The 19,171-nt window shown below is 39.1% G+C and overlaps 1 protein-coding gene across 2 annotated transcripts in view; it reads left to right on the forward strand.

The window, feature by feature from the left end:
* Positions 1 to 19,171, forward strand: part of RBMS3 (RNA binding motif single stranded interacting protein 3) — a 703,629-nt gene that overhangs the window by 364,935 nt on the left and 319,523 nt on the right. For both annotated transcript variants that reach the window (XM_054273879.1, XM_054273880.1), the window contains one exon: positions 18,070 to 18,128. In XM_054273879.1, the coding sequence (XP_054129854.1) occupies positions 18,070 to 18,128 (59 nt within the window). The remainder of the gene's footprint in view (positions 1 to 18,069; positions 18,129 to 19,171) is intronic.

Here is a 19,171-nt window from a genome sequence, read left to right on the forward strand (position 1 = left end):
GAATTTCTAACCCACTTGCAAATCAAGTTTCTGGTCTTAATTTTTCACTGTTTCTTCTCAATGTAATGAGATTAAGGATCTCTCTGAATTTTCTTGCTCCATCTTCTCCCAGATGCACTTATGCAGTCACATCTCAGATTGTTTTTCTTTAAGAATCCAAAAAGATGGAGCAGTTTAAGTATCTGATTTTAAGACAGTTTTTTCCAGCCTTCAGATAACTTCATCAAGGAGTGCAGGCATCATTTAAATGTTTTTAAAACTAATTATTTCATGTTTATGGACATTTGTTATTATATTTAGCTTATGTATGTTTGCATATGTCCTTAAGTGGATGAAATGTGTTACTGGAACATCTGTGGTTTTAAGCAGAAGAAATGATACTCAAAAGCTGCTGTAGTGTCTTAGTAGGAGTGTCAGGAGGTGCCACATGTACTCTGTGAGATCACAGAACACTGGTACTGGCATTATGTCAGAAGCAGAAGCTCATCTCTAAACCTCTGAGATTTTGATTACCTTTAATGTTTAGTCATGTGTCTGTTCATCCTTGGCTGTGAGCAACAAAACCCCATAGAATGAGAAAACTGCAGCACCCTTGGAGCTTTACTTTTAAAAGTAAGGAATTTGCATCTAGGCTATACCTAACAATTTTTCTACTCATCTTTAATGTATTGGGTCTCCTCTGCTTTACTTTAATCAACACCAAATTTAGAATAGTCAATTAAATGGAGTGTGGCTAGGAAGTTTTTTTAATGATAACAATTTAACACAAGTATTTCAATATAAAGTTTATTAAGTGACCTAGGAACAAATGAAGTGCCTTATAACAAATAATTCCTATCACATATGAACATACAGCCATTTCAAGGACCTGAAGGATTCATATAGAATAATCTCTTGGCTCAGAATAAAATAAAGTCAAGGCAAGTGCTTCTAGATGGAAAGAAAAAATGATGCCTATGGTGGGAAAAATGGAAAGTGACCAAGTCCTTGGTGGGGTTTAAATGAAGGCAGGGCACTATACTCATGCTGTGATTTTAGTCATTGCCTAACATAAGACTTGAACTACAGACGTAACTGTTAGCAGGTCTTACAGACATGGGAGGCAGGTTGTAATGATACAGCTGGTAAATGCTATCAGCACTTTCCAGAATTGTAGTTGTTCTATCTCTTTTTTCATGGAGTGGTAAGAAAAAACTCTCTTTTTTGTAATATGGGATTTGCAAGTGGTAATTCTTATTAGATTCCTGTGTTTGTTTGTTGGTTCTTACTGAACTTACCTATAGAGAAACAAGAATTGCTCTGAATAACAGGACCACATTTCTTGTCCCTCCTGTGTCCCTGCCATGCTGTTCCCATAGTCCATTGAGGACATAGGGCTGCTGTTACTTCATTGCTAGGAGCTGCTAGCAATCCCACTGCTTCTGTTCAAGTATAGCTGCACAGGCAGCAGAGAGACATTTTTTTGATGAGGAAGAGGTGGATTAGAGAGGCAGGAAGTGTAACTACAGCTCATTGCAACTGCTTGGATGATTTCGTCTGTCAGTGTGTAGTGAGCCAACCATGTGTAAACTCCTCATTCTCCCTAATTCTTTTTTCCATTGCTCCTCATCTCTCCCTCTCTTCTCTGATGCAATCCTCCTCTAAAGAGGGATGTGTCTGCAGAGTAGTCAGCTCATATTTGCTTAGGAGGTGCTGGTTAGCAGGGCAAGGGTATTGATGAGAAACTGGTGTTGAATCTCCCTTTGGAGGCTGCTGTGGGGTTTTTGCAATTCACATATGTATGGCGTTTTAATCTCTCCACAAAGACTTGGGAAAGGGATTTTTAAAGCACTGTGCCACTAGTTAGTAGCTGTCGCCAACCAGTGTGTGAGGCATGATCTCAGTGGACAGTTTAGCAGCCCTCTGTTGCACCTGGAGCGAAAAGGTCTCCAAGTAAATACATCTCTATCTTTTCAAGCTGCCAAGTCATGGCAGCATCACGTGGTACTCGGGATGTTGAGCCTGTGAGAGAGATCTCTGCATGTGAGAGAGATCTCTGCATCTCAGCAGACTTACAGGCCTGGGGACCTTTTCTGGCTGAGGGATATGCTGTGGCAGGCTGCCTGGTGGGGACATCAGGGCAAATTGGACGTGCTGAGGGCTCTTGGGATTCAGGCTGTGTGCCAGCAGTAAAGTGCTTGTCCCCTCCTAACGAGGTAGCCCTCCAGTCCTGCTATCAGGAGGGTTGCAGCTGCTCTGCTTAATGGTATTTAGTAACAGTATGAGCAGTAAAGTGTGCTCTCCTGTTACACAGAAATCCATAATGCTGGCATCAGGAGTGGTGAGTAATTCAATCACACCTCCAGAAATGATATTAATGTAGCATTAAAGGGCTGTGTAGACCAGCAAAAGACAGGAAATTATGGAGTTCAGGCTTGAAACTTTATCCTTAACTCACCCATATTTTGTCGAGGCATTTGGAAATTTCCAGAGAGCGTGTGATTTTATGAGACCTACAGTGGGGTGGATTGTCCTGTTTGCATGCAGAGGATTTCCTTAGTTAACATCAGCCAGCATTATTGAGAGTTATATAAAGAAATTGCGGCACAATATACAAAGTGTAGCTGGACAATGTGAGATTTAAATATGAACATCTTGGTCTGGGCACTTCCCCACCCCAGCTTTTCTGAGGTGCTGCATCAGGCATTCACTGTGTTGACATTGTTCAGATCAAGTTACAGTTCAGTAGCTAAGGCCCTCTTCCAGTTTCAGAGCTAATTTTTAGAGCTGGGTTTTTTTCTGATCACAGTCACTAAAAAGGTTTTCTTTTGTTTAAAATTTGCCTTTTGATTTAAAGACATTGCTCCTTTTTATTTAATGTAAATTCATTGGAACCAAGCTGAATATTAAACAGAAAGCACAAAAGCCAGCTCCATATCCATCTTTAAGCTTTATGAATAATTTTCCTTATATTTGGTCCTGCTGAAACTAGTAACGTAGCTTGTGACTTTGAGTCCTCCATTGTACCTCCCTGTAGCAGCAGGGACAAAAGGAAGTTCTTACAAGAACCTCATGGGTCAAGAAGGAGATGAGTCAATTTAGAGTCCATCCACAAGATGTTTCTAGAGAAGGCTTAAGCAGCTTTGTGAGTACAGTCATTTTGTGCTACCCATTGGCATCAGAGACACCAAGAGTCAAGGGGAGAATTGCCTGTCACTCCAAGGATGGGATGTTGCTGCAGTCAGATGTAAAATGGCAGATCTCCACCTTACATGTAAGATGGTGAAGCCAGCAGGTACACTACTTGCAAAGCAGCTGAAATGGCAAGAAGTGCAGCACCCAGGTATTTTCTCACATCTTCAGGCAGGTTGTGCAGTCTGTGCTGAAATGCATTCTGCCCTTGGATAGCCTGATGCCAGCCCCCAAGTAAAAACCTGTATGAGTCCAAGTAACATCTGATTAGAGTTTGTTTCCATGTGGGGGAAGAAGGGAACTAGCTCCCCTGGGAGAGAGGAAACTACATAATGGTTGTTACCTGGGAGAGATTAAAAAAAATTCAATCTAATGCAGTGGAAGTAAAGAGTGACAGAAACCAGCAAGAATCATTTTATTCTTGTAATAGCTCATTTGGGGATTTTGTATGGTGTTTTCTGGGGACGATGAACTCTTGGTATGGTTGAGCTCTGAGGCTGTTACAATTTTTCCCCGTGTGCTTTCTGTGCTAAGGAGCAGGGGAGGAGTGCCACCGTGTCTGTCTGTCTCTGTGGTGAACAGGATGGTCATTAATGACCATGCATAGAACAGTAGGATGGCTGTATCCTAGGGGAAATCAATTTTCTGCAGAGAGACAGGCTTGTAAAGAGTAGAAAATTTCCACTGAAGGGGAGGAGGGGAATAGGGGACAAAATTGGTAGAGCAGGGATTAAAAAATACAAAGGCTTCAAAAGTAAGGGAAGACTCAAAAGGCTTTCTGTTCCAGGTGTTTTTTTCTTCCCCTGTCAAAATTGAGCTAGTCTTGCACATACTAATCTTAGAGGTGGGCAAGAAATCAGCCTCTGGGAGAAGGTTGGGGATGTGGGACATGGAGAGGTTGGTGAGAACCCTGCCTGGGGTTTAAACAAATGATGACTCTTTTTTCTCTTTTTAGGTGCTTTCTTTTAGATAGGGAAAAGCATGCAGAACTGAGTCAGTACCGTGCATTTCACATTCACAGCATGCAGTTCCTGAAGGAGCCTCTATTGAAGATGCTTCTGGGTTTTAGAGCCCTGCAGTGAAACCTGGGTAAAAGCCAGCTGAGAACACAGCCGTGCTCTCCTGCAAAACTGGCACGGCTGTGGTGTGGGCAGGTCCTTGTGTGCCTCACCATGGGCAGGTGCAGTTTGGGAATTCAGACTAGGGCCTGGATTTTTCTGCCATTCTCCACTCTTATGCTTTTGTGTCTCTTCTCTGAATCAGTTTCACTGGGACATTGAGTGTCTCTCTCAACTTTGGGTGGCCTCCAGGCTATGAAAATTCTCCCGCCCTCTCCCACCGCTGTAACAGTTTGCTTGACACTCACTTCTGTGAATTTCCTTCTAATTCAACTTTGCTGTACCCTTTGCAGAGCTGGGGAAAGTTTTTCCAGACTCTGATATGAGACTTCCATGACAACATCCTAGCGAAACAAAAGCTATTTCACAGGGGAGATAAGGGAACTAAGCTGCAACTGGGGTTAAATATCATTGTTCAGATAACAGCATTAATAAGAGTATATTTTCTTAGACTTTTTAAAGTATGTTTGTGTATCTTAAAAATGTAAGCAGACATAAACCTTTGCATCTCAAACAAGAGGATGATTCTTTTCTGACTCTGCTCAATATTAAAGGCTAAACTAGAGATAAGATAACATACTATAAACATGGAAGCTTGAACAAAGAAACTGTTGTCCTGAAAATGTGGGAAACACAAAGAAACTGAAGTCTGAACATAGGAAATTGTCTTAAAAAATGGAATGTTGCATGTAGAGGAACATTTAATGGCTCTCAGAAATTGCAAAACAAGGCAAATCCACAGGTTTTTCCTCTTGATCTCTGTGGTCTCTGGAACAAGCCCAAGTAAAGAGAAGGGCAAAGGCATATGGGAAATGAGTAGCTAGAGCAGACCTTTTCTTTTGCCTTGCCTTCTTACTCAAGATGTTGGTCTTTTGAGAACTTCCTTTCTTGAACAGCAGTAATGGAAAGGGTCAGAAACTCCCAAAGTCTGAGTCAGTGGGAGGAAAGAGTGCAAATGCTGTTGATGAATAAGATGTTTCAGGAATGCATAAATACATGGTTGGATACTGCAAGTGCTAGGTTGATGAAAGCTGGCCATTCAAGACTGTCCAGGATATTAATTTAGTCATTCACAGTTGTAAATATTTGCAGAATATTTGCCTGTTTCTTGTAGCATGTGTGTTTGACTCCATGAAGAATGACTGTGACCCTTTTACATAGGTTTTGTGCTTGCACTGCTTCTGATGGGATGTTCAAAAAGCAGACAGCTTGCTGCTAAAGGTGATCATTGTGTTACTAATTTTCAAACCCAGCACCTTTGGGAGATTATATTTGGCAGAATAGCTATGCTGGAATATAATTTATCTGTATAGGATATAGACTTGTTATTTATGTGTGAGATAGCATTAAGTGAGGAGTGTCGGCACTGCAGTTTTGATCTGTCTTTAAATCCAGCTCTTTTTATAAAGTAGGGAATAGATCACAAGCTGGATTTGTTCCTTGCTATAATTTTTTTTTCCTTGGGATTGTTTTCTGGGACCCAAACCATGCAACTGTCAAGCAGTGTTCTTACCCTAGCTGAAGTTGTTCACTAATATTTGATGAAGACGTAGCCCTTGGTGTTGCCATGACTCAAAATTTTATTGCTAGGTTCACAGTATTTGTTTCTTAAACCCTTAGTTCCTTAGGCATGTGATAAAGTAGAAAACTCAGCTTTCAATTCTTATAAAAATGTAGGTTTCTTTCCCTCATGACTCTAAAGAGAAACATGAAAATACAGCCTGAGTCTATAACAGGGGCTTGAAATATATAAGAAAAAGAAAAGGATATCTCATATTTATTTATTTGTAATTTTTTAAATATCAAAATTAACTTCATAACCTTTTCTTGTGCATTAAAGAGCAATCGACAGTGAGCTCCTTGATGAGCTTTGGGAAGACATGGATTTATCCCAGTGAATCACAGTTCTCTCTCTCTCAAAGTATGCCCAATACTCAGAATGAGGTCTCAGATTTTCCATGTGTATCTTTATATGGTTTGAGGATTGTATCTTATTTAATTAGTTTATTTGAAGATGCCTGAAGCCAGTAATATACAAAAGTCTTTTCTTGAGGGCTCCCAAGCAATTGAAGCTAAATTGCTTCCAAATTCAGCATTACTGGTCGGATTTCAAAATGGGCTCACTGTGTTTTTGCAGTGAGTCTTATGTTCCTGGGGTAAAAATCTTCAGCAGAAATATAAAGTATTTAAGTTCTTGTGCCTTTCTGTAGATCTGCCTATGGATATTTCAGAAAGGATGGGCTACAATGCATCTCTTTATTGCTTTCCTTCTAGGGTTTTGCCTAGCAGGACCAACCATGTGTCCTTTTAAGGACAGAAGACTCTATGGCTATAAAGAGTTTATTTCTTTGGTGAATCCCATGGCTTGTCTCATCCCTTCCTGGTTCCTGTTGGTGTTTTTGGGCACAAACTGAACCACAGCAGAGCACAGCAATTGCCAATGTTGGCTTTTCTTCTGTAGAAGACTCAGGGCCAAGGTGCCCAGTGCACAACATTTTAGTTAACTAAAATTTTGTTTTTCTTAGGCTCAGAAGTGTTTACTGATGAGCAGAGTGCTACAGGGTGTGCCAGTTAAGCTGCACAACCCACCCCTTGATGTTTTCTCAAAGTAGATCTTCAACACTTCAAGACAAGGGCAATTGCTCTATCAGTGTAAATTAGGGCAGTCCTTGGAGCCAGCAGAAGGGTACCACATTTCTGGAAAGCAAGAGTCTGATCCAAAGGGAAGTTTTCAATAAGCTTTCCCCCTCCAAAGATATTTATCCATCTGACATAGTGAGGCTCATATATTTAAATATGTCCATCTGTCTTTGGACAATAAAGAGTAAATAATTATTTATACAGTAGACAAAGACTCTAAATGAATTATCTTTTTAAACCCATAAATGTGTTTTCAAAGCAGGTGACTTCATTTAATGCTGCATTCACTTGCAAGTTTTTAGTGGGTTTGAAAACATAAAAAATATTATTACATTATTCATAATTGTGTATCTATATTGTGTGTGGGGCAGCTTCACCTAGTTTGAATTTAATTGTTGACATAACTATCACTCAAGAGAAGGTTTTGCTGAATACCTGGGAGTTGTGGTGAGTTACCAGCCACAGCAGATTTGTCTCCTTCAAGCTAATTACTGTGGTGGTTATAGGCCTGGCACTGGGGAGAGCAAAGCCCTGGCTGACTGGGAACATGCACTTTTATGTCCCATGTACATCTGTTTGCTATGTCGAGGCTGTAGGGAGGACTTTCCACACCAAAGAAGCACAATAATTTATGAGCCTACAAACATAATTTAACCTTGAGAAATGTCGTTCATCCTGTTTAAGTTCAACATGCCTGAAATTGTACATGTGCATGAGTATTCAAAAGTATCACGGAGAAATAGCTTATCAAATCTGCTTTCACACACTCTCCTGAGCCTGTCATTGTGCTAGAGTTGTACAAATAAATGGACTAAAAAATCTTTGCTTTTATAAATATACTAGATGGAATTAAAATTCAAAGGAACTCAAACCCAGAGGTATTCTGTCCCAGTTCTGAGTGAGCAGTATGAACTTTTGCCCGCATAATTGTAAAAATCCAAATCCAAGCTCTTGCTGTTTCTTCTTGAAAATTTCAGACAGAAAAAAAATACGTGCCTCTGTGCCACTTTTTTCAAAGTTCAGCCTTTGGAAAGTGAATACAACTGTGACATTCCGGCTCTGGAAATAAAAGGATTAAACTAAATATATTGAAGAAAAAGAATATTTTTCTATGATGTAGTTCCCAAATGATGTATTTTGCAATGTAAAATACTGAAGAAACAGTTCCTCTCAAAACGATATTATTTCTAAAGACAACCCAGGTACCTGGATTTTTCTTACTTGTAAATAATGAAATGGGAGCTGTGTGAACTCAAGTCTCACTCACACATTTGACTCAAGTGGCCTCTGTGTGAACCCTATAAAATGCTTTAGCTTTAAATTATCAGTTTGAGTTCATGGTCCCTGGTGGTAGCTGGAGTTCTTGCTTTTATCTGTAATTCCTTTTCTTTTCAATTCCTCTTCTTTTTCTTGTCTATTATTAGAGAGGAACCATCTGATTGAGGCATGTATATATACATATATATATTACAATGTATTGCAGTCATTGAATTCTTTTAAGAGTAAATTGTTTTAGTGAAATGTCAGAAAATCTTCGCAAACTGAATTCTCAGAGTTCCCTTGAATAATGAGGCTATTGTTAAATGATTGAACACTTCAGAGATTAATATCATGGTATGCTGGCATGCTGCTTCATACCAACTGTAATTTAACAATGAATCTTCCGTAAGTAAGCAAGACTGTGAATGAGAAATTGGATTCAAGACAGCACAGCATGCTAGAACATACAAAGCAAACAAATTCTACATTTTGGAATGATACGTTAGGGAGAGGGGAGGTATTTCCACAAATATCTAAAATAATTGAGTTGTTGGATAGAGGAAATTCTTTAAGTTTGAAGAACTGATTAATTTTTTTATTTCCAGTGCTGATGAGCAATGTCTTTATCCTAGAAAAGATTTAGACTTTTAATAAATTCACTGCCTTTTGAAAATTAGGGTATGCCTGGCATTATCATTTGTGACAGGCTACAGTAAACCACATCTCTTTCTCTTAATGGTTTCAGTTCCCTAAACTGTCTTCCCAATAGTGCCTGCTATCATACAGAAAATTTAGAGGCACTGCTAAGTGTCTGCAAACAAAAGTTGCATTTTATTTTTTAAGACATCTGAATTCTTGAAAATGTGGAATAATTAGTAATTGAAGATTTAATGATGGCCCAGAAAAAGAACTGAACTGTACTACATGAAATCATAGTTAGTAATTTGTGCATGAATTTAGTTTTCCATACTTAATTTAGCAACTGTAGAATATTTTGCTAATTAATTATTAACAGTGGTTATTTGTCATGGCAGAACTGTGAGGGAAAAACATAGTTTTCTGTCAAAGTCAAAACATAAATGTAATAATTTTGATATGAAATACAATAATGTAATTAATTTTTAAATAGTCTTAAATAGCTTCAATATTTAAATATACAGATTTAATATGAATATAATGCATAGCACTAATTAAGAATAAACAGCATTTAGACTAGAAACTGCAGCTAATAGCCAAGTGTCTTATTTCCAACAAGCTAGGGAAAAACTCTGTAAAATGTCAGGCTATTGTGGGGAGTGCCACATTACTAAGTGGTTTTATTCTGTCCAGGGTGACAAGGGTGTGATAGCCTTATTATAAACTCTGTCTATAGCATTTGAGGTTGAACCTACTGAAGGCAATGAAAAAACTATCTTTGATGTCTGAAAGTGTTAGATTAAGCCACTTAATTTAATTTATATGCTGAAAAAATTCTTATTCTGATTTTGGCAAAGAAAGGGAAAGGTTACAGGAAAAGCTACCTGTGAACTACTAAAATTATATACATCTTGCAGGTCTGAAAATTCAAGGTCTTATTGTTTCAACAAATGTTGTGTCTGTTTAAATTTCATTTACGTCAGTTTCTGTTTTACTTGGTTTAATTTACCAAATACTTAAAAGAATTGCAATAAGCCTTCAAGCCTGTACACTCTTGTATGAAATTGTTTTTCCAGAGGTGAAGGTTCATATATAGATATATAAATGCAGATTAGTTTGAATATGAAGTATGACCTTCTCTTTCCTGGTAAATATGTGTTGTCTTGTAAATACATTTCTAACTTTAATGTGAGACAAGCCTTTCAATTAATGAGGGTGAAGGCAAGACACATTCCTGGGCTTTAATAGCAGTAGATTGTCTTTTGGAAAGGGAAGCTAGAATTTTAACAGCAAAGGAATTTTTTAGTTATAAGTGTTTCTTTACATGCCTGTTTATTTACAGGATTATCTTTCTGAAGTTGTTGAAATTTTACAAGAAGCAAACTTCACTAAAACTTCTAAGTTTTCCCTATTCTTCAATAAAAGAGCACCAAAGGACCTATCACAGCCTTCCAGGGCTCTATTAGAGCCCTGTGATTTGACATAAATGGTGCTTGTATCTTCTGAAAAGTGGAATTTCTGAATATGATCTGTAAATTGCAGGATCCATAATCTAAAATAGCTTTTTAGGTTCTTTCTTCTTAACATGGAACCATTCTTCAATAGAATGGTAAGATCTTGGATTTCATTTGTCTAAAGCAATAATAGTGTTTATAGACATATTATATAATGTAGCTATTTTATGGATTTCATAGCTTTTTCTCTCTCCTAGTTCCAAAAAATATATTTTCAGTGGATGTGGGACAATGGTGCCTAATTGGCCCATGTATGTGTGAAATCACTACACCCTTAGTAGTAAATGTCTGTACCAGAAGATACTATTGAATATGTATATGTTGTTTTAGTGATTCATCAGCTTGCATTCTCTTGAAAATTCACTCTTCCCACATACTATAATGTTCATTACTGTCTGCTTAAAGCTAGGCTTCTCATTGTGCTGGTAGAATCAGAAATAGAAAGTCTCAGTTTCAAAATTGCTGAGCTGCCCTTTCAGAATTTGGTGCTAACGACTCAGGGCTGGTTTAGATGTACAAACAAAAGATTTAAGAGGCCCCTCTCCCTTTTTTGGTGACATTCCTGAAACTCTTGGGCAAGTTGTCAGTCTAGATTGTTTACTGACTTCACAGAATATTCTGTGCAGAATTGGGAGAGACTCACTAGGATCATCAAAATCACCTTCCGTGTGAAGAACCTTTATTTAAACCACCCCTGACACAACTTCAGGCCATTCCCTTGGGTCCTGTCACTGGTCACCACAGGGAAGAGATCAGTGCCTGCCCCTCCTCTTCCTCATGAGGAAGTTGCAGGCTGCAATGAGGTCTCCCCTCAATCTCCTCCAGGCTGAACAGACCAAGAGACCTCAGCTGCTCCTCATATGGCTTCCTTTCCAGACCCCTCACCATCTTCACAGACCCTCCTTTGGATACTCTCTGTTAGCTTTATACTTTTCTTAGATTGTGGCTCCCAAAAGTCCATGCAGGACTCGAGGTGAGGCTGCCCCAGCTCAGAGCAGAGCAGGACAGTCCCCTCCCTTGCCTGGCTGGTGATGCTGTGCCTGATGCCCCCAGGACAGGGCTGGCCCTCCTGGCAGCCAGGGCACTGGTGACTCTCATTCCACTTGCCATCAACCAGGACCCCCAGGTCCCTTTCTGCAGTGCTGCTCTCCAGCCTCTCTTTCCCCAGTCTGTCTGTACACCCAGAGTTGCCCTGTCCCAAGCACAGAATTTGTCATTTTCCCTTGTTAGATTTCATACTGTTGGTGATTCACAGTCCAGGGATTTGTCAAGGTCTCTCTGCCCTTGAGAGAAACAGCAGCTCCTCCCACTTCTGTATTCTCTGCAAACTTAGCATCCCTTCCAGTCCTGTGCCCAAGCCATTTATGAAGATTCTGAGCCCTGGGCTGAGGATGGAACCCTGTGGAACCCCACTAGTGGGGTTTTTCAGTCCCATATAGTGGAACCCCAGTATGTGTCCCCTCATTCACTGTGACCCTTTGTGCCCAACCCATGAGCCAGTTGCTCACCCATTGCAAGATGTGTTTATCCAGCTGTGTGCGGGACGTTTTGTCCAGTGGGATACTGTGAGAGACAGTGTGAAGAGCTTGTATTTTACTGAGTGAAGGAATGATTTTTTGTAAACATGACAGCCAGACCAAAGTAATTAGAGAAGACAGAGCTTCTAAATGTTAAATTCTTACAGAAGCATGGTCTTGTCAGTCCAGTCCACCATCAGTTTCCTGCAAGTAGCTCCTTTTGTTTGTTCCCCAAACCATGCACTGTTCTGTGTGAGGTGGTGTGAGTGGCATGTATTTTGTTGTTGTATTTTTGTGTGAATATGAGAATTTTATGTTGAATTTTCAGGTTTTTTTTTTTTTTAAATTTTTATTAAAAATAATATGCACAGAAAGGGCAACAAAGCAACTCAGTCTTTAAGGGACAGAATGTCTTATATTTTGGGGAAAAAATGTAAGCATTTAAAATGCCATGTAGTACATGAAATACCCAGAAATTATAATGCAAATATATTATTTTTTTTTTAAGTAAATTTCCCCTTTGTATGTGTTTGGACATTGTAAGTTCATGTCACAGTGTATTATAGGAAAAATGTCTCTCCAAGAAATTCAACAGCAATTCTTTCCATACTTTAGGTCTTCATAATGTGGGCTTTATTTTCTCCCAAAACCCATGAATTGCCTAATAGAGTCTGCTTTAAACAAAATAAACCTGGTTATGCTATTTAGATATTAATTCACAAGAATGAAAGAGCCTCAGAGTTGCTTATCTAAATCCAATTACTGCTAGTCAAATCATCCCAGTACAAAAGTTCCCAAGATAAAAGTGTACATTACCTAAATGCCCAGAAACGCTGACAGTTTTCAGTTGGGTGGATTGTGCTTGGAGCAATGCTTGAGGGCTTGAGTGAACTCAAATGCTGGGCATGTAATTATTAAGCTCTGAACTCAGAAATTACTCAATAACTCCATTGGTTTTTACTAAGCAAAGGAGAGTTCTGTATGCTGGTAACTTGAGTTTCAATTCCAAGCTTCCTGTTTTTTGAAGCATGCAAGCAGTGGTTGGAATTGGGTAAAAGTTGTGTTTTGTACATGCCTGTGCACCCAGTGCCTTGTAGAGGAGGATGGCAGCACAAGTGCAGCACAGAGTGGGGTGAGTGGTGAGAGATTTATCCTATCTGCTCCTACAGATATCTTGTGTTACAGGACTAGCTATGGCCAGCCTCAAGGTTGGCTTGAAAGGTGGAATATGCTGTGCCTGTCCCAGAGGTTTTGTTTCCCAAAATAACATGGAAAAATTGAAAAGTTTGCATGGCCCCCACCAGCTTGGCCTCCTAGGAAATCCCTTTTTTGATGCAGCAACTCCTGGTCACAGCTGTTGCTCAGCCAGCTTCTTCCCTTGGCATGTTGCCTGCCAGCAGTGGGGTGGGTGGCACCTGGCTCCTCTGCCTTGAGCTAGTCCTTAGCTGAATGTCACTTGTCCCCTAACCCTAGCTGTCCACTTCCCTTCCCTGCACCCTAGCTTCCCACAGGCAGGAGGAGAAATGGCTCAAATTCTTTGTGTGCTTTGAGACAGCAGATTCTCTTCTGTTTGGGGCTGGCTGTGGTTAAGGTTCACGCATCTTACAAGGGGTATCACTCACAGCTGAATGGTTTCCTTCAGGAACTATCTCCATTTTAACAGCAGTTATCAAATAACTTCCTGGAAATGAGCAGGCTGAGATTTGTCTGCAGTGTAAGTGCTGATCGACCGCCTGCCTGAAAGCTCTTAAAGTGATCTGCTTTGATGTACATACATTAAGGGCTTATTTTGCAGTGCTTGCATCTTTCCTGAGTCTGCTGAGTAGTCTGGAAACGTGGGGTGCAATGGGATGGGGCTCTCCAGAGAGATTTTTGACATAGCTCTATAGCCAGGACTGAACAGGGAGATTGTTTCTTTGTGCAGAGCTCTTCCCTTTGTCCTGCCTTTTGTGTGACATGGTGTCAATTACTGCTGTTGGTAAGTGAAGAGTTTTTAAGTGACTTTTGTAATTTTAATAGTGTATGTGAGATGACTTCAACAGTTTCACTGATATATACAAGATAAAGTAGAATTGGTTATGTTTCTAAGAAGGTATTTCCACCCCCAACTGAATGTTTTCTTGGAATGTAAGAGTGGCTGGGCTGGGCCAGACAGGAATTTGTTTCAGCAGCTGGGGAGCTCCCTGATGTTAAAACAGGGACAACATGTGATGATGCTACTCTGGTATCCTCTCACAGAATTCTGGTGGTATGTGACTTCCAGTACACAAATGTGGCTTTGCTTTTAATTTCATGCCAGATTTTCCCTCCTAGAAGCTGTCCAATAACATTTTGTAGTGATCTCTCTGTTGGGGCATCAGTGTGGGCTGTGGCAGTATTTCCCCAATCTAGCTCTCTATTCTGTAACCTGCAGATTTTAAACTTTATAATTTTCTGGGCAGTCATATATTATGAGAAACACCAAAGACAACGAAGTCACTATTTCACTGCATGGGCTCTTCATTAATGTGGTGACGTCGTAGTCTGTGCAGTTGCTCCTGAAGCTCTTTCAAAATCTGACCACCTGGTTTTCCAGGAAAATTATTACATAAAAAAGAAATAAAAGCATAATTGAATATAAATAATTGCAATGACTTTTAAAAGCACTTGAACAATCTTGTTAGTGGTTACTGTACATTTAGATAACACTTCAGGAGGAGTGCCTGGAAACCTTTTGAACAGCAATTTCAATTCAGATGCTCCACAGACACATTCTTTGAGGTAGCCAGCTCAGATTCATTATATCTATTTCCTTGGATAGTGTGATACAGTAGGCTATCATTAATGATACAGCCATTGTTTTGAAGGGTTGAGGCATGGAGGTGGATACAATTCAGTCATCCTTTTATTACCAGAATTTTTGATTCAATATCTTTGAAAGAGTACTTCCATGAACTGTACTCAAGAGAAAATAAAATAGTGCCCACACTTTCTCACAAAAAGGAGACCATACCTGTTATTTCTTTACATTAATGATATCGGTAATTTGTAGAACACAGGTGTGCAGGCTTGTGAATTTCGTAATAATTTCTATTTAAATATAAGAGAACAAGGGGTAAACTCTTATGATGTATTTTATCCTTATTTTTGTGAACATTCCCATTGAATACATTTTTTTTTTTTACTTCTGGGTGAATCAAATTACAATTAAAGACAAAACAAGCAGAAAGCCAAACAACTTTGGAGATGAGCTATAGCTTAGTACCACACTTCACACGAGAGAAAGAAATATGACTGCATTTGTAGGAACAAAATACCTTCCTCATTTCATGCAGCACACAAACTAACATTCTTCATCAGAACTGATGTTCTGATTACTGTAGAATAATTACTTGAAATATTTAGTAAAACAGTGTCCAAATTAATTCCAATTACTTTCTTGTGGTAACACTCAGGGTCTATAGCAGTGGATTAAATCGCCGACATATGGCTAATTGCCTATAACAGTGTTTGTTATTGTGGTGCCTCTTACCACTCTGATGTCTGTTTTTGCAAACCTGAAGGTGTGCACATAACTTTGAATGTGGGGAGAAAGCATTTCCTGACCAAAACAGAATTCTGTGAGTAAAATCTCTAGTGCAATGAAATGTTTGCAGGATCGCAGTATGCAGCAAATAACTCTGTGAAATTTGTAATAAATGCAGTGGAACCACAAATGCCTGTCTCTGCTGGCAAGAAATGTAAAGTTCTTGCTCTCACATGACTTGGATGGAACAACATATCAATTCATTAGGGGTGGCTGGACTGAAATGGAGGCTGGGTGTTGGTTTTTATTGGCGGAAGTTTAGGTAGGAGTTGTGTTTTATTTGAGGTTGCTGTGGGTTAGCCACTGATTTTTGTTGGATTCTTTTCCCATATATCTGTCAGAGGTGCATTACTGTACAAGATAGGCGTGTTTTTGCATGTTTTTCATATACTTGATATTAAATCTAAGTAAATCAAATAAATGAAGATGCACTGCAAAGGCCAAATTTCCTGCTGGGTAGGTTGACCCACTGAACAGCCATAAATCACTGAACTGAATTTTTCTTTGCCTTCTAAAGACGTGCTCTAATATCTTAGAGGCCAAAGTCAACTTCAGGTACTACCATGAAGAATTATAAAATTAGGTGGAACATGAGTGAGTATTAAGGCCCCAATTCTTGAAACACCTGAGGTTAGAAAAGCGTGTGATCTCATGGTTGACATTAAATTTCTTATAAATTTGGTCAGAGTGGAGCTAGCTATGGCAAAATAGATTCTCAACTACCTACCCATCATAGTGCAGTGAACAGTGGATTGCACCTGCCTCCAGAGCCCAAAGTCCTTCTGGTCTACAGAGTCAGCAAAAAAAAGGGGGGACAGAGGTGAAGGGAAGGAAAGGCTTGTTTGACTTTTTTGGTTCCTAAAAGGTATCTGAATTGGGGCTTGACTTAGTTTACACAAATTATTAATACTCTTAAGTCAGATTTTCCTCCTTCTCCTGACTAGTTTCAGAGTGAAACAAAATGAAGCAAAGAATGCTTTTCCTCCTCAAACGAAAGTCAAATAGAAACAAATGCTTTTGTGTATTCTTAGGCAAAGGAAAGACAGTGAAATGGGAAGTCTCACTTTCCATCTTTCTTTACTCTGCTTTCATGAGTGATGCAGGGACAGTGCCCTTTATCTTAAGCTGAATGGCTACAGGTCACTTGCAGTATGGAAACTTCAGTGGAGAACTTTGTCTCAGATTTTCCTGGTATCAAAGAGTATGTTTAGTTAGGCCATTCCCAGTCTTTCCTGTAGGTGCTACTCCCCTTCATGAGGTATTCAAGTGTTTTCTTGATTCCAGACTGAAATCCAAGGGTCTCTTTTATACTCTGAGTTATGGTACCGTTCCCTCTTTATCTCCCTGGGGTTTTTTGGGTTTTTTGACTGGTTTTCTCCGGATGTTTACAGACCCATAGGACAAAGAAGAATGTGTTGTTGAATATGTGGTACAGTGCTCTAGCTGCCCTTAGAATTCTTGGGTTCTTTTCTGTGTAGTGGTAGACTTGGATTTCATCCTGAGGCAGAGAAGGGAGTAGCAGCAAGGTTTTCCACATTCTGGTTTCTGGATTGCAAGTAGAAGTCACTAACACCAAATTTATATTGCTGTTAATGGAGATTAACCAAATAAGCATTTATCTGCCATACGTTTCAATGGTTTATAATTGATGTTGGTTATTTTCCATGGGTGTTGCTTTGCCATTAGAAGACATAATTTTCTTAAATCTTTCTTAGTAATATGTCCTTTGTGGATGTAGAAACTTTTGTTTCATGGAAAAGCCCTCCAAATGAAAGCCCAATATAACAGAGTATCAGTAATACAATTTAAAAAAATGTAGGAAAGGGCATTTTAAGGGAAGTTCTCTTCAGCAAAGACCAAAATGTATCAGCGATTTGAGAAATAAAATTATTTTACTTATTCTTCTGATGTCTTATGCTCATCCATAAATGTCATCTTCTGTGATCTTTTACCTGGATTTTGTTTTACTATTAAGTCTGCATTTTTAGTCTTAACCTCTGGAAGGTAAACACAGATACCTATTTTATGGCCTAATTTCTTTATATAACAAGTTGTAGCTGCCCAAATTCCCTCTTCACTGTGCTTAGTCTATCAAATTGCAATGCAGTGCCATGCTATCTATGGGAGGGGATATAAATTCAAATGAGTGTTAACATTCATCTTGGCAAGAGCTGGGAGCTGCACACAAACCTCAAAGGTTCTGTTTATCCAAACTAGATAGAGTGTATACACATAGACATGGATGCACACATGAGCACAGCTGTTGGTTCCTGTGTATAAAAAGTGACCATAATTCCTGCATTTTCATTAATCCTGAAGAAATGTGGTCCATCTGTATTTAACCTAAACAAACTTAAAATAATTTACTCAAAGAAGCCTCTTTACTAGTGTCCTAAATTCCTTCCTATGATTGGTATTTACGTTGGCAGTGCATGGAACAGAGATGGACAGGTTGTGGCAAGTGCTCTTGGGGAACTCTAAAGGTGTTTGAGCTAGTGGCATAAGGGATCTCTCCAGGATATCAGATGAACATTTTTCAAGAGCTCTAGACTTCTTCCTAGGTTATGTGTTATATTTGCATGCAAAAATCACTACGTACTTTACTGAAATGTAGTAACTTGTACCTCTGATTTTTTTTTTCTCCGTAGGTATGGGAAAATTGTATCCACAAAGGCAATTCTTGACAAAAACACAAATCAGTGCAAAGGTATGTGCAAAGTGTCCACCCTGTGAGTTCATTATCAGTTTGAATGATTGACTGGTGGCTTGACTGCCAAAGCTCTGGCTCCAACTGTGCAATCAACATAATGCACAGTATATTACAAACATATTTAATAATGCCAAAGCTTTGAGTTGTGCTTCCAGTAACATTGCTCATTAATTTTTTTCATTAACAAACAAAATGAAAATCACAAATCAGAACAAGTATCAAATTGCTTCGGCAGAAGAGTAAATTGCCTTCTAACCACATAGTGCTGTCTGATTTGAATGATATCATCAGTGATGCAAATTGATTTCCTATATAAAACTGAGAAACCTTTGGGAAAAGTTTCCCAAGGAAAACCTGGTCTAATTTTTATATTTTTGTGAAGTCTTGGCATATGCTAATAGAAGAAGAAAATATTTTTTATGACATAATTAGATATACAAGTTGCAATACCGAGATATAGAAGTAATTCCTCTTCCAGTTTTATGTTCCTAATTCTTTTGCTAATGTATGAAAATATTTTCAAATGAAATATAGCATGTTGTGTGTGTGTGTGTAGCTATATTTGCTGAGGAAAATATTGACTAACCTGTGTAGCACTATCTCAGGACTAGAATTGTTACTCATTTATGAGTCTGCAGTGTCACTGAGTCTGTGGCGGAGAAACTGTGCCTTTAAATGATTCTGTGGCTTCCCACTAGTGGCATACAGAGTGCTTTTGGAGTAATAGGATCTGCTAGAGTGGGTTCTCCTGAAAAGAAACACATCCTGGAGAGCATTTTGGTATGTGTTAGTAAAAAGAAAAGGCATTGCAGTTTAGGACTGTCTTGTGAGTGGCCGGACATGGGGTGAAGAGAAGCAGCAGAGAAGCATTCTGGGGAGATTGAGATGGGAGAAAAATCCTGCCACCTGTGCCAAAGATGTTTTTGAGATTTGTAGAACTGTGTGACCTTACCTATTGCTTGCCAGAGACAGCATTTATTAGCTACTCAGGAGAAAAGCAAGTTGGAAGGCTGCAGTTCAGAAAACTCTACCAACCCAGT

This window comes from Melozone crissalis, unplaced genomic scaffold, assembly GCF_028551555.1.
Source record: "Melozone crissalis strain CALT ecotype California unplaced genomic scaffold, PUWL_Pcris_2 ptg000016l_1, whole genome shotgun sequence".
Taxonomy (NCBI): domain Eukaryota; kingdom Metazoa; phylum Chordata; class Aves; order Passeriformes; family Passerellidae; genus Melozone; species Melozone crissalis.